At 39.6% G+C, this 16,511-nt stretch overlaps 1 protein-coding gene across 1 annotated transcript in view; it reads right to left on the bottom strand.

Moving 5' to 3' along the window:
- Positions 1-343: 343 nt before the first annotated feature.
- cp (ceruloplasmin) overlaps positions 344-16,511 on the bottom strand; it is a 61,640-nt gene continuing 45,472 nt past the window's right edge. Inside the window, exons 18-24 of the mRNA XM_061975495.1 lie at positions 15,299-15,354; positions 11,727-11,798; positions 4,531-4,622; positions 4,272-4,411; positions 894-950; positions 678-783; positions 344-611 (exon numbers count right to left, since the gene is read on the bottom strand). Coding sequence (XP_061831479.1) covers positions 586-611; positions 678-783; positions 894-950; positions 4,272-4,411; positions 4,531-4,622; positions 11,727-11,798; positions 15,299-15,354 — 549 coding nt within the window. The 3' untranslated portion in view covers positions 344-585. The remainder of the gene's footprint in view (positions 612-677; positions 784-893; positions 951-4,271; positions 4,412-4,530; positions 4,623-11,726; positions 11,799-15,298; positions 15,355-16,511) is intronic.

Below are 16,511 nucleotides of genomic sequence, written 5' to 3'. Positions count from 1 at the left end.
ACGCTCTCCCTGACCCCCCGAGGGCACCACAGACTGTGGACGCTTTTAAAAAAGGCTTTAAAACCCTTCCTTTTTAAAAAAGCCTTTTTTTTTTCGATATATGCATACTAGTTCTAGTTTTTATTTTTATTTATTTGTATTATATATTTTTTTTTTTTTAAGTACACTGTAGCACTTTGAGGTTGTTTACTCAATGTAAATTGCTTTTTTTTTTACAAATAAAATCTATTATTATTATTATTATTATTATAGGCGGTTTATTCCTAGGTATTTTGACAAAGGGATTATGTTAAAGGCATCACAACAGGTAACGAAGCGACTAATAACACACAAAGATGATATCTTGCAGAAGTAAAAATAATATTTCAAATTAACTTTATTTGGTAAGGGAAAAAAAAATAGCCTATTGATTCATTTAAAAAATCTTTAGACTTGAGATACTTCCAGGTGATTCTTTATAGTTGTAGTCAGAGTGCCCCCTGCTGCCGAATGACTGTTATCACCAGTGTTCCAAGTCAGATACACATTCTAATAAACAGAAATAAAACATGTCTTGGTCCAGGTTGATCCTTTTTCTTCAAATACTCAACCATGGAACTTACTCCTCGCCGCTAAAAAAATAAAAACAAATAAATAAAAAATCCACTATATACATTCTATTTTCCGTCGTCCCTTACCTTTTTGTCTCACGGTGTACGTGGCCACCGTGCCGGCCTTGATGTGGTCGGTCACGTGACAGTGCAGCATCCAAGTGCCCGGGTACTGCGGCCGCATTTTTACCGTCTAGGCAGGAAGGAAGGAGACAAAACGTAGGCGTAAAGACGACAACAGCAAATGTAAGTCGTTTTTTTCTGGGGAAATGCTGCTGCACCCAATTGGAGTGTCAGCTTTACCTGGAAGGTGGCTGGGAAAAGCTGGAAGACATCAGTAGTATGCGGGCCTCCGCCCAGCTGGGGGAAAAAAGTACACATGACATATGTGGAACTTGTAATATTATGAATTAGGGTGGCATTATATAGAAAAGTTTACCTGCAATAAGGCGCTTTTGGTAGCCATCCACAAGCTTCTGCTTGACCACTTGACCACAAAATTGGTGCAGTTCAGCTAAATGTGTTGCTTTTCAGACATGGACTTGTTTCTTCAGCATTGTCCGCACGTTTAAGTCAGGACTTTGGGAAAGCCATTCTAAAACCTTCATTCTAAGCCAGATTTAGCCGTTCCTTTACCACTTTTGAGGTGTGTTTGGGGTCATTGTCCTGTTTGGAGGTAATCCTCCTTTTTCATTGTCCCATTTACTCTCTGTAAAGCACCAGTTCCATTGGCAGCATTTTCTTCCTGATCGTGGCAGTGACAAAACTGTGCCATGCATTTTATACTTACCAACAAATGTTCAGTTCAGCTAAATGTGTTGGTTTTCTGACATGGACTTGTTTCATCAGCATTGTCCGCACGTTTAAGTCAGGACTTTGGGAAGGCCATTCTAAAACCTTCATTCTAGCCTGATTTAGCCATTCCTTTACCACTTTTGAGGTGTGCTTGGGGTCATTGTCCTGTTGGAACACCCAACTGCGCCCAAGACCCAACCTCCGGGCTGATGATTTTAGCTTGTCCTGAAGAATTTGGAGGTAATCCTCCTTTTTCATTGTCCCATTTACTCTCTGTAAAGCACCAGTTCCATTGGCAGCGAAACAGGCCCAGAGCATAATACTACCACCACCATGCTTGGCGGTAGGTTTGTTGTTCCTGGGATTAAAGGCCTCACCTTTTTCCCTCCAAACACATTGCTGGGTATTGTGGCCAAACAGCTCCATTTTTGTTTCATCTGACCACAGAACTTTCCTCCAGAAGGTCTTATCTTTGTCCGTGTGATCAGCAACAAAATTTAGACGAGCCTTAAGGTGTGGCTTCGGGAGCAAGGGCTTCCTTCTTGCATGGTAGCCTCTCAGTCCATGAAGATGCAAAACTTTGCAAAACAATTTTCTCTCAGCAGCATTTTCTTCCTGATCGTGGCAGTGACAAAACTGTGCCATGCACTTTATGCCAACCAACAAATGTTCAGTTCAGCTAAATGTGTTGGGTTTCTTACATGGACTTGTTTCTTCAGCATTGTCCGCACGTTTAAGTCAGGACTTTGGGAAGGCCATTCTAAAACCTTCATTCTAAGCCTGATTTAGCCATTCCTTTACCACTTTTGACGTGTGTTTGGGGTCATTGTCCTGTTGGAACACCCAACTGCGCCTAAGATCCAACCTATGGGCTGATGATTTTAGGTTTTAGGCTGATGGTTGCAGGGGGCGGCATGGCGTAGTGGGTAGAGTGGCCGTTTTTTTTGTTTCATCTGACCACAGAACTTTCCTCCAGAAGGTCTTATCTTTGTCCATTTGATGTCAGATGAAACAAAAATGGAGCTGTTTGGCCACAATACCCAGCAATATGTTTGGAGGAGAAAAGGTGAGGCCTTTAATCCCAGGAACACCATGCCAACCGTCAAGCATGGTGGTGGTAGTATTATGCTCTGGGCCTGTTTTTGCTGCCAATGGAACTGCTGCTTTACAGAGAGTAAATGGGACAATGGAAAAGGAGGATTACCTCCAAATTCTTCAGGACAAGCTAAAATCATCAGCCCGGAGGTTGGGTCTTGGGCGCAGTTGGGTGTTCCAACAGGACAATGACCCCAAACACACGTCAAAAGTGGTAAAGGGATGGCTAAATCAGGCTAGAATGAAGGTTTTAGAATGGCCTTCTTAAAGTCCTGACTTAACCGTGCAGACAATGCTGATGAAACAAGTCCATGTCAGAAAACCAACACATTTAGCTGAACTGAACATTTGTTGGTAAGTATGAAATGCATGGCACAGTTTTGTCACTGCCACGATCAGGAAGAAAATGCTGCTGAGAGAAAATTGTTTTGCAAAGTTTTGCATCTCCATGGACTGAGAGGCTACCATGCAACTTTCCTCCAGAAGGTCTTATCTTTGTCCATGTGATGTCAGATGAAACAAAAATTGAGCTGTTTGGCCACAATACCCAGCAATATGTTTGGAGGAGAAAAAGTAAGGCCTTTAATCCCAGGAACATCATTCCTACCGTCAAGCATGGTGGTGGTAGTATTATGCTCTGGGCCTGTTTTGCTGCCAATGGAACTGCTGCTTTACAGAGAGTAAATGGGACAATGAAAAAGGAGGATTACCTCCAAATTCTTCAGGACAAGCTAAAATCATCAGCCCGGAGGTTGGGTCTTGGGCGCAGTTGGGTGTTCCAACAGGACAATGACCCCAAACACACCTCAAAAGTGGTAAAGGAATGGCTAAATCAGGCTAGAATGAAGGTTTTAGAATGGCCTTCTCAAAATCCTGACTTAACCGTGCAGACAATGCTGAAGAAACAAGTCCATGTCAGAAAACCAACACATTTAGCTGAACTGAACATTTGTTGGTAAGTATGAAATGCATGGCACAGTTTTGCCACTGCCACGATCAGGAAGAAAATGCTGCTGAGAGAAAATTGTTTTGCAAAGTTTTGCATCTCCATGGACTGAGAGACTACCATGCAACTTTCCTCCAGAAGGTCTTGTCTTTGTCCATGTGATGTCAGATGAAACAAAAATGGAGCTGTTTGGCCACAATACCCAGCAATATGTTTGGAGGAGAAAAGGTGAGGCCTTTAATCCCAGGAACACCATGCCAACCGTCAAGCATGGTGGTGGTAGTATTATGCTCTGGGCCTGTTTTTGCTGCCAATGGAACTGGTGCTTTACAGAGAGTAAATGGGACAATGAAAAAGGAGGATTACCTCCAAATTCTTCAGGACAAGCTAAAATCATCAGCCCGGAGGTTGGGTCTTGGGCGCAGTTGGGTGTTCCAACAGGACAATGACCCCAAACACACCTCAAAAGTGGTAAAGGAATGGCTAATGAAGGTTTTAGAATGGCCTTCCCAAAGTCCTGACTTAAACGTGTGGACAATGCTGAAGAAACAAGTCCATGTCAGAAAACCAACACATTTAGCTGAACTGCACCAATTTTGTGGTCAAGTGGTCAAGCAGAAGCTTGTGGATGGCTACCAAAAGCGCCTTATTGCAGGTAAACTTGCCAAGGGACATGTAAGCAAATATTAACATTGCTGTATGTATACTTTTGACCCATTTTCAGTAGACCCATAATAAATTCATAAAAGAAGCAAACTTCATGAATGTTTTTTGTGACCAACAAGTATGTGCTCCAATCACTACATCACAAAAAAACAAGAGTTGTACATTGTGACATGACTTACCTTATATTCCACACTATGACCATGCCAGTGTACACCATGTATGTCCACCTCGTTGCCCATCCCCATCAGGTACCAGTAGACCTTATCGCCGACCTCCATGTTCAAGCCGTTGAGGTTGGCATATACCAAACCATTAATGGCTAGCAAATCAATGCATGGACACCAGTTAGTATTGTGAAACACATTTCTGTGAAGGTGGTGTTTGGGTGATGCAGCACAAGAAGTGTTAGCGCACATACAATGGTGTGTTTTTCCTCACCATGCATTTTGTTGCTTTCTATAAAGGTTTCGTCATCCTTCAAGTTCTGTCGTGGGTTCCTGATGTGAGTCCTGATGTTGTCATCCAAATACCTGGTGTGCAAACATTGCAGATAAACAAATATCACCTTTTCAGAATCAGAATCAGAATCAGAATCAGCTTTATCGTCATTACGCAAGGTAACGAGATTGAGGCCATTCCATACAGTGCGATGTGTGCATGCTAGAAAAACAATGTGCAAATATATAGAAATATAAAAAATGTAGAAGTGCAATGAATATGGTGTGAAATGAATATATACATGAAAAAAAAAACAACAACAAAAAAACAGGGTGGTTGGTGGAATGGGTTATTGCACCGAAGAGAAGGCAGTTATGAGGGACAATGGGGCAGTCCGTTCAGGATGGTTATGGCCCTGGGGAAGAAGCTGTTCTTTAGCCTGTTTGTGTTGGTTTTAATGCACCTGTAGCGCTTCCTAGAGGGCAGCAGGTGGAACAGGTCAGAGCCAGGGTGGGTGCTGTCCTTGATGATGGCACTGGCTCTGTTGAGGCAGCGGGAGGTGTAGATGTCCGTCAGAGAGGGGAGAGGGCGGCCGATGATCTTCTGAGCCGTCTTGACCACTCTTTGCAGCCTCTCCCTGTCTGCTGCAGTGCAGCTGCCGTACCATACCGTAATACAGTAGGTCAGCAGGCTCTCGATGGACGAGCGGTAGAAGGTCAGCAGCAGGTCAGGCTTCAGGTTGTACTTCCCGAGGACTCTAAGGAAGTGTAGCCGCTGCTGAGCCTTCTTGATGATTGATGTGGTGTTGACTGTCCAGGAGAAGTCATTAGAGATGTGGACTCCAAGGTATCTGAAGGTGTGGACCCTCTCTACACGCTCGCCGTTGATGTAGAGGGGGGCAGGGTCGGTGCTGCTCCTCCTGAAGTCGACGATGATCTCTCTGGTCTTGCTGGTGTTGAGAGCGAGGTTGTTCTCCGAAGACCAGGCCGTCAGCTTCAGGACCTCCTCTCTGTAGGCAGCCTCGTCACCCCTGGAGATGAGCCCGACCACTGTGGTATCGTCGGCGAACTTGACGGTAAGGTTGTCACTGTGGGCCGGACTGCAGTCATGGGTGTAAAGGCAGTAGAGGAGGGGGCTCAGCACACAGCCCTGTGGGGAGCCGATGCTCAGCGTGCGGGAGGATGAGAGGTGCGGGCCAAGTCTCACATTCTGGGGTCGGTCCGTTAGGAAGTCCCTTATCCAGGCGTTTGTGAGAGGGGGGAGGCCAAGAGTGTCCAGTTTATTGCAGAGTCTGTCCGGGATTATTGTATTGAAGGCAGAGCTATAGTCCACAGAGAGCATCCGGACGTATCAGGTAATGGACTTGGCCATTGAAGAATATAGCATTTATTTTGCCATTTTAAAGCCGGTAAATATGTATTTATTTTTAAAAGTTTCAAAGGGGGGGTTGAATAATTTAGCATATGGCCGCTTGTCCAAATATTTATATTCTTGAAACAGAGGCACACTGCGTGATAAATTGCAAGGGTAAACAACACTGTGGAGGGAGAGTGTGATCAGCGCGCCTGCAGGAGCAAAGGTCACCGCCTCTGTCGATGGCGTTGAGGGCGGAGCACCATCGGATAGGGGCGGGGCATGTGCTGACGGCGAGACACAGCTGGCAGGTGATTAGATTTCACAGGTGGTACGTGTTAATCTAATCTATGGGCGGCATGGCGTAGTGGGTAGAGCAACCGTGCCAGAAACCTGAGGGTTGTAGGTTCGCTCCCCGCCTCTTACCATCCAAAAATCGCTGCCGTTGTGTCCTTGGGCGGGACACTTCACCCTTTGCCCCCGGTGCCACTCACACCGGTGAACTGAATGATGAATGATAGGTGGTGGTCGGAGGGGCCGTTGGCGCAAATTGCAGCCACGCTTCCGTCAGTCTACCCCAGGGCAGCTGTGGCTATGAAAGTAGCTTACCACCACCAGGTGTGAATGATTGATGGGTTCTACCGTATTTTCCGCACCATAAGGCGCCCTGGGTTATAAGCCGCGCCTTCAATGAACGGCATATTTCAAAACTTTGTCCACCTATAAGCCGCCCCGTGTTATAAGCCGCATCTAACTGCGCTAAAGGAATGTCAAAAAAACAGTCAGATAGGTCAGTCAAACTTTAATAATATATTAAAACCAGCGTGATGTGGGCGCGCATGGAATCGTATATCAACATGGACGGAGCTGCGTGAAAAAAGTCACCCGGCCTCTTCGCGTAAACTTAAACTTACCTTAACCACTCGCTCATCTTTTCTTCATCCATCCCTTCGAGTTAGCTTTTATGATGACGCCGGCTGGAAAGGTCTCTTTTGGCAAGGTCTTCCTTTTGAATATCACCATGGGTGGAAGTTTCTGGCCATTAGCATGGCAAGCTAGAACCACAGTGAAGGATGACTTCTCATTCCCTGTGGTGCGAATATTCACCGTACGTGCTCCCGTTGTATCCACAGTGCGGTTCACAGGAATATCAAAAGTCAGTGGAACCTCGTCCATGTTGATAATGTTCTCTGGCCGGATCTTTTTTTCAGCTATCTTGTTTTTACAATATGCATGGAAAGTAGCCAGCTTTTCTTGAAAGTCTTTAGGCAGTTGCTGTGAAATAGTAGTCCGTGTGCGGATGGAGAGATTGCGTCTTTTCATGAACCGGATCCCTGTCGCTTAGTAGGAGCCATTTTGTGGTCTTTACAGATGTAAACACACAAAGGAAATGAAACGTACGGTAATATCCGCGCGCTTTTTCTTCTTCTACGCGGGCGGGTGGTTGCTTACAGTAGAAGAAGAAGCGCTTCCTGCTCTATGGGGGCGGGTGCTTACCTTGGCGGTTGCTTGCGTAGAAGAAGAAGCACTTCCTCTTCTACGGGGAAAAAAGATGGCGGCTGTTTACCGTAGTTGCGAGATCGAAACTTTATGAAAATGAATCCTAATATTAATCCATATATAAAGCGCACCGGGTTAAAAGCCGCACTGTCAGCTTTTGAGTAAATTTGTGGTTTTTAGGTGCGGCTAATAGTGCGGAAAATACGGTACTCAAAGCGACTTTGGGTACTTAGAAAAGCGCTATATAAATCCCAGTTATTTTTTTTATTTTAATTTTATTTTTAATCATCTGTTGTCTTTAACAGTGAGCAGCCGGGAGCAGAGCGAGAGAGAGGATACGGACGTGACTGAAAGGTCGCTTTCTGCTGGAGAAAACTTTTGTGAAAAACCTATGTTTATTAAAACCTTGTTAAAACCTGCACGCTTGGCTCCTGACAGTGGAGCTGCTGGGAAGTGACTTCCACAAACATGTTTCTGTTAAACCTCTCAAAACACCGAATCACATCTTGTATATTTTAGGTTAAATACGTGTTGGTAGTGAATCTTGAAAAAATGTGTTTGTATTGTTTAAACTCTTCCAGCCTTAAGTTTTAATTTTTCGCAGTGATTGACAACACACACTTACTCTTAGGATCCAAAAGGGCCCCTTTCATAAAGGTGTCATAAGTTAAATCAAAATGTTGTTTTACTTTCAATGCTTAAAATCTTTTAACAACTTCATATTTATGTATTAATATACAGTTTTGATGTTTTAAAAAAAAAATGTATTATGGCCTTTTTGTCAAAAATAACAATGCAGAATATGCAATATAATTCAAAAAAATAATTTGCTGAGTAGATTAATTGAGAAATAAACAGATAATTTTGACAGTGCCCACTGAGCTAGAATAAGAGAGAAAACAGGCCGGACTTGGTTGATTTTATTGAATTTTATATACATATATGTATAATAAATACTGTATATATGGTCAAAAGTTTACATACACTTGTAAAGAACATCATGTCATGGCTGTCTTGAGTTTCCAATCATTTCTACAACTCTTATTTTTTTGGTGATATACAGGTAAAAACCAGTAAATTAGAATATTTTGACGCTGGATCTCAGGAAACAGAGTGGACCGACACCAGCTGGACTGCTGCTGAGTGGTCCAAAGTCATGTTTTCTGACGAAAGCAAATTTTGCATTTCCTTTGGAAATCGAGGTCCCAGAGTCTGGAGGAAGACAGGAGAGGCACAGGATCCACGTTGCCTGAAGTCTAGTGTAAAGTTTCCACCATCAGTGATGGTTTGGGGTGCCATGTCATCTGCTGGTGTCGGTCCGATCTGTTTCCTGAGATCCAGGGTCAACGCAGCCGTCTACCAGCAAGTTTTAGAGCACTTCATGCTTCCTGCTGCTGACCTGCTCTATGGAGATGGAGATTTCAAGTTCCAACAGGACTTGGCGCCTGCACACAGCGCAAAATCTACCCGTGCCTGGTTTACGGACCATGGTATTTCTGTTCTAAATTGGCCCGCCAACTCCCCTGACCTTAGCCCCATAGAAAATCTGTGGGGTATTGTGAAAAGAAAGATGCAGAATGCCAGACCCAAAAATGCAGAAGAGTTGAAGGCCACTATCAGAGCAACCTGGGCTCTCATAACACCTGAGCAGTGCCAGAAACTCATCGACTCCATGCCACGCCGCATTAACGCAGTAATTGAGGCAAAAGGAGCTCCAACCAAGTATTGAGTATTGTACATGCTCATATTTTTCATTTTCATACTTTTCAGTTGGCCAACATTTCTAAAAATCCCTTTTTTGTATTAGCCTTAAGTAATATTCTAATTTTGTGACACACGGAATTTTGGATTTTCATTTGTTGCCACTTCAAATCATCAAAATTAAATGAAATAAACATTTGAATGCATCAGTCTGTGTGCAATGAATAAATATAATGTACAAGTTACACCTTTTGAATGCAATTACTGAAATAAATCAAGTTTTTCAAAATATTCTAATTTACTGGCTTTTACCTGTATATTGTGGCCAAACAGCTCAATTTTTGTTTCATCTGACATCACATGGACAAAGATAAGACCTTCTGTGGTCAGATGAAACAAAAACTTTGGCCACAATACCCAGCAATATGTTTGGAGGAGAAAAGGTGAAGCCTTTAATCCCAGGAACACCATCCCTACCGTCAAGCATGGTTGGTGGTAGTATTATGCTCTGGACCTGTTTTGCTGCCAATGGAACTGCTGCTTTACAGAGAGTAAATGGGACGATGAAAAAGGAGGATTACCTCCAAGCTAAAATCATCAGGTTGGGTCTTGGGCGCAGTTGGGTGTTCCAACGGGACAATGACCCCAAACACACGTCAAAAGTGGTAAAAGAATGGCTAAATCAAGCAAGAATGAAGGTTTTAGAATGGCCTTCCCAAAGTCCTGACTTAAACGCGTGGACAATGCTGAAGAAACAAGTCCATGTCAGAAAACCAACACATTTAGCTGAATTTTGTCAAGAGGTGTCAGAATAATTGTATCTAAGTTATCACAAAACCTTGTGTTTCAATGAGTTCCCGGCGAGCAGACAAAAGCTGTCTTTGATCTTACCAATCAAAAGGCTTGTAAAACTCCACTGTGTAGGATGGGCAGCGACATGAAGGCGTCGGTTTCTTTGATCTATTGTAATCCACGGGAAGATTTTGTCTTGACCCGAGATCTACAAAGCGGAAGGGAAGCAGGACCTGACCCCCCTCCAGGCATCATTTCTTTGACCTGTTTTGTAACCAAAGGCGACGGCTGTTTACGACCCCCCTTCCTTTCGAAACAGCTGTTGCCATGTAATCAGGGAAAGTCCAAATAAAAGAGGAGGCGTGCAACCTTTCGTCAGAGCGTGGTGGAAGACAAAGAGTACAGCCCAGGCGTTAGAGATGCGCGGTTTGCGGGCACAACCGCGTAGTCCGCGGATTATCCGCGGATCGGGCGGATGAAATTAAAAAAAATTAGATTTTATCCGCGAGTCGGGTCGGGTCGGGTCCGGCGGTTGAAATAAAAAAAAAAAAGATTTTAAATAGATTCAGGCGGGTGGCAGTTAAACCAATTGGTAAATATATATACATAGTTAAATGTTGTTACCCACATACGAAAAACGAGCAGGCACCTGCAGCATATGCCACAACAGAAGAAGAAAAAAAAAAAGAGATGGACACTTTTACGGAGCGGAGAAGGGACGCCTCGCCGGGGTCCGGGACCGAGGCCCCTTCCCCCGAGAGGGCCCCACCGGGAGCCGTAGCTGAGGCGATCCGCGAGAAGGGCCCGACGCACGTCCAGGGTCACCACCGCACCGACACCCTGCCTCGTCCGCCTTCGCCGCGGCCGGCGTCACGCGCAGCAGGTAAGCAGCTTACCTGCCCGCCACCCCCGTGGCCGGGGACTCGCAACAGGAGTCACTCCGCGCGCTCCGCCCGCGCAGCTTACCTGCCCGCCACCCCTGTTGCCGGGTGCGCGTAACAGGGGTCACTCCGCGCGCAGTGCGCTCACGAAAGGGGTGGGGCTCACCCTGGTTGATATAGACAGCAGGACGGTGGCCATGGAAGTCGGAACCCGCTAAGGAGTGTGTAACAACCCTCCTGCCGAATCAACTAGCCCTGAAAATGGATGGCGCTGGAGCGTCGGGCACATACCCGGCCGTCGCCGGCAGCGAGACGCGCTTGGAGGTGCGCTCAGCGCGGCTCCCATATGATTGCGCACTGGTGTGCGTCTGGGTCTTGACAGCGTGGCACGCGAATGTCTGTGCTGCATTGGATCAGTCTCCTTTCTTTAACAGGCAAAAGCTTTATAACCTCACTAATGCCTTGCATCGTCTATATTAGATATATAACAACGAGCGGGTGCGGGCGGGTGTATGTGCTCCAATCACTACATCACAAAAAGTAGAAATGATTGTAAACTCAAGACAGCCATGACATGATGTTCTTTACAAGTGTGTGTACACTTGTATGTAAACATAGTAATATACTGGGATTACAGTATGTTAAAAATAGCAGTTACAATGGGAGTCAATGGGGTGGAAAGAATTGATAAGAGAGTGTGTGATACTGTATTTGTATATCCTATCCTAACAACGTTGCAATCAGAAACACAATATGATTAAAAAAAACTGATCAATGATATGACAAAACGTGTAAATAAACTACTGCTACTACTCTTTCTTTGTACTGTGAAATATTGGTAGATTGTCACTGTTTCTACTCATATAATCCCAATTTATTTATTATTTAGCATTAAAAGTCAATCTAATTCTGAATTTTTATTAGGTTTTCCATTTCTATAGTATTGTTTTTGAAAAGACTCTTACTCACCAGCTTTCATTCTCATCAAAGACCAGGAACAGCAGCGCAAACTCTTCAATTTCCTTCTTCAGGCCCAAAGTCCTTAAGCAACATAATTCATCAACTTCAGCATAAAGTGGTATTAAATGACGTCACACAACAGATAATTGATTACTGTACCTTTTAATCATTGGGATAATTTAAACTGTGTTTAAACAGAGGTGTCAAACACATTTTCACCAAAGGCCATATTAGCATTATAGGTGCCACCAAAGGGCCGAAAGACAGTAATGAAAGTAAATACAATGTAAAAAAAAAAAAATATATATATATATATATATATATATATATATATATACATATATATATATATATATATATATATATATATATATATATATATATATATATATATATATATATATATATTTTATATATTTATATATATATATATATATATATATGTTATATAAATATATATATATATATATATATATATATATATATATATATATATATATATATATATATATGTATTTTGTAATAACTAAAAGACAGTAATGCAAGTAAATACAATGTAAAATTATATATATATATATATATATATATATATATATATATATATATATATATATATATATATATATATATATATATATATATACGCATGTATTTTTTAATAACTAATAAAAATACATATATATATATGTATTTGTATTAGTTATTAATATATATATATATGTATTTTTCAATAACTAATAAAAATACATATATATATATATATATGTATTTGTATTAGTTATTAAAAAATACATACATATATATATATATATATATATATATATATATATATATATATATATATATATATATATATATATATATATATACATATATATATATGTATGTATTTGTATGTATGTATGTATTTTCAATAACTAAAAGACAGTAATGAAACTAAATACAATGTAAAAAAAAATAATATATATATATATATGTATTTTTAATAACTAACTAAAATACATATATATATATATATATATATATATCATCCATCCATCCATCTTCTTCCGCTTATCCGAGGTCGGGTCGCGGGGGCAGCAGTCTAAGCAGGGAAGCCCAGACTTCCCTCTCCCCAGCCACTTCGTCCAGCTCCTCCCGGGGGACCCCGAGGCGTTCCCAGGCCAGCCGGGAGACATAGTCTTTCCAACGTGTCCTGGGTCTTCCCCGTGGCCTCCTACCGGTCGGACGTGCCCTAAACACCTCCCTAGGGAAGCATTCGGGTGGCATCCTGACCAGATGCCCGAACCACCTCATCTGGCTCCTCTCGATGTGGAGGAGCAGCGGCTTTACTTTGAGCTCCTCCCGGATGGCAGAGCTTCTCACCCTATCTCTAAGGGAGAGCCCCGCCACCCGGCGGAGGAAACTCATTTGGGCCGCTTGTACCCGTGATCTTGTCCTTTCGGTCATAACCCAAAGCTCATGACCATAGGTGAGGATGGGAACGTAGATCGACCGGTAAATTGAGAGCTTTGCCTTCCGGCTCAGCTCCTTCTTCACCACAACGGACCGATACAGCGTCCGCATTACTGAAGACGCCGCACCGATCCGCCTGTCGATCTCACGATTCACTCTTCCCTCACTCGTGAACAAGATATATATATATATGTATTTTTATTAGTTATTAATATATATGTACTGTATATATACGTATTTTTTTATAATTAATAAAAATACATATATATATATGTATTTGTATTAGTTATTAAAAAATACATATATATATATATTTATATATATATTATATAAATGTATATATATATATATATATATATATATATATGAATATATGTAGTTTGTAATAACTAAAAGACAGTAATGAAAGTAAATACAATGTAAAATAATATATATATATATATATATATATATATATATATATATATATATATATATATATATATACGCATGTATTTTTTAATAACTAATAAAAATACATATATATATATATATATATATGTATTTGTATTAGTTATTAATATATATATATATATATATATATATATATGTATTTTTTAATAACTAATAAAAAAATATATATATATATGTATTTGTATTAGTTATTAAAAAATACATACATATATAACATATATATATATATATATATATATATATATATATATATATATATATATATATATATGTATGTATGTATTTTCAATAACTAAAAGACAGTAATGAAACTAAATACAATGTAAAAAAAATATATATATATATATATATGTATTTTTAATAACTAACTAAAATACATATATATATATATATATATATATATATATACATATATATATATATATATATATATATATATGTATTTTTATTAGTTATTAATATATATGTACTGTATATATACGTATTTTTTTATAATTAATAAAAATACATATATATATATGTATTTGTATTAGTTATTAAAAAATACATATAAATATATTTATTTATTTTTTAATAACTAAAAGACAGTAATGAAACTAAATACAATGTAATATATATATATATATATATATATATATATATATATATGTATTTTTTTTAATTTTTTTTTTACATTGTATTGACTTTCATTACCGTCTTTTAGTTATTAAAAATACATACATTTTTTTTTTACATTGTATTTACTTTCATTACTGTCTTTTAGTTATTAAAAAATACACACATATATATATATATATATATATATATATATATATATATATATATATATATATATATATATATATATATATATATATATATGTATGTATTTTTAATAACGAAAAGACAGTAATGAAAGTAAATACAATGTAAAAATAACTAAAATAAAATAAATTTAAAATTACAAAAAAAAAAAAAAAAAAAAAAAATATATATATATATATATATATATATATATATACCACTACGCAAGTTCCATTTAATGGTACGCCAAAGAATCACAGTGTTTTATTTTCCTATCTTCATACACAGTGTTACTGTTCAAACCGTGCGTAATGGTACAGTGACCAAAAATATGGAAAATAATAATTAAACAAAACATTTGCCTTGTTTTAAATGAATACTTAGGCCTACTACGCTACTGTATTTTAATGTTGGTCATTCCGGTGGTACTTGAAGAGCTTAATGAGGTGGTACTTGGTGAAAAAAGTTTGAGAATCGCTGATTTATTTAATCACATTAGCCATAAAACTTATTCATTTAGCAGTCAGATGCTATATAATAAATTGTCCAATTTTGATGAAATTATAAAAATCCCCAAAATTTAAGAAAATGCTTGGAATATTTATTTTATGACGTTAGACTACGATTGCATGGGGTGCAGGGAGGGGTGGGGGTGGAGTTACCTTATGTAACATAGGGGGGAAAAAACACTTTAAAAGGTTTAAAAAATAAGAGTGTCCGCAAAATTGCTATAGAAGTAACACACCTTGCAAGCTCTTGTGGGCCACATAAAATGACATGGCGGGCCACGTATGCCCTGGGGGCCTTGCGTTTAACACATGTGCAGTAAAATAGTTCCTTTTAATCCATTTCCACACGTAACAGTTGCTCAATAATAGAGATGTACTCACCTGGCCCAGCTACGGCGACAGATGACCAAGGGACCAATTAGACCACTGTACAGATCCTGGCAGGGAGGGGTGTAACATGTCAATGTGTGTGTGTGTGTGTGTGTGTGTGTGTGTGTGTGTGTGTGTGTGTGTGTGTGTGTGTGTGTGTGTGTGTGTGTTCTTGTATTTCTACCCATCATGGTCCCAATACGGAAAACCATTGCATCTAATAGAGAGCCAAATACTAGAGTCCGTGAACATTGCTCCAAAGTCAGGATTTTTTGTTGATTTAATGTGCATACAAAAGTAAACATTGACAGGTGCAAAGGCAGCAATATATGATTAAACAAGACTAAAGAAGGACTTCCCTATTCATCCCTGGAAAAAAACGCCAGGTGAACAGCTGATTTTACCACTTCTGTTGCTGCCGTAAGACAACCCGCGTCCCATATGTGACCATAGGATGAACAAATAAACTACGGTACTAAGACTATAGTGGTCATTAACTGTTAGCTTCTACAGCTGGGTTGCCCAAAGTGCGGCACAGGGGCCATCTGTGGTCCATGATTCCTTTGTTATCGGCCTTAAGCGCATTACAAAACACTAAAAATAGAGATCTCATTTGCACCCCTAGTGGTGAAATCCATCAAAATGAGGGTGGTTCTAAAAAGGAGGGATTTTGTCAAATTGACTGTGTCGCTTTTAAAAGTGGTCAACATATGAAATAACAGGTGCGTGTAAAAATTTGAAATGCTCCTCCTCTGGCCAACATATGTAACAACAAGTGTGTGTAAGGAACTGAAATGCGCCCCCTTTGGCCAAAATGTATTGGAAAAAAAATAATATATGTATATAGAGACTTACTGTAATAACTTGAAGTAAATAATGAGGAATAAAAAACAATTACAAACAAAAATCCGAAAAAAAAAACCCATCTTTTTCTCAAAATGTGTCGACTTTTTTCTTATAAAATTGGGAACAATTTCTCATATTCTTTCTGTTTCTGTAATATTGCAATATTTTCTCATAAAATTATTACTTTTTAATGCAAAATGGTGACATTTATCATATAAATTTTGACTTTTATCACAATATTGACAATTTTTTTGTTGTTCTTGTAAAACAGTGACCTTTTTTGAGTAAAAAGATGACTTTTGTCACAGTTTTGCCAAGTAAAATTCCGATTATTATTATATTGCCAAAATGTTAAAGTTTTCTTATAAAATTGTGACTT

This window comes from Nerophis lumbriciformis, linkage group LG14, assembly GCF_033978685.3.
Source record: "Nerophis lumbriciformis linkage group LG14, RoL_Nlum_v2.1, whole genome shotgun sequence".
NCBI classification, from domain to species: domain Eukaryota; kingdom Metazoa; phylum Chordata; class Actinopteri; order Syngnathiformes; family Syngnathidae; genus Nerophis; species Nerophis lumbriciformis.
The sequence above is the reverse complement of the archived record's forward strand: the minus strand, read 5'-3'. Positions and strand labels throughout refer to the sequence as shown.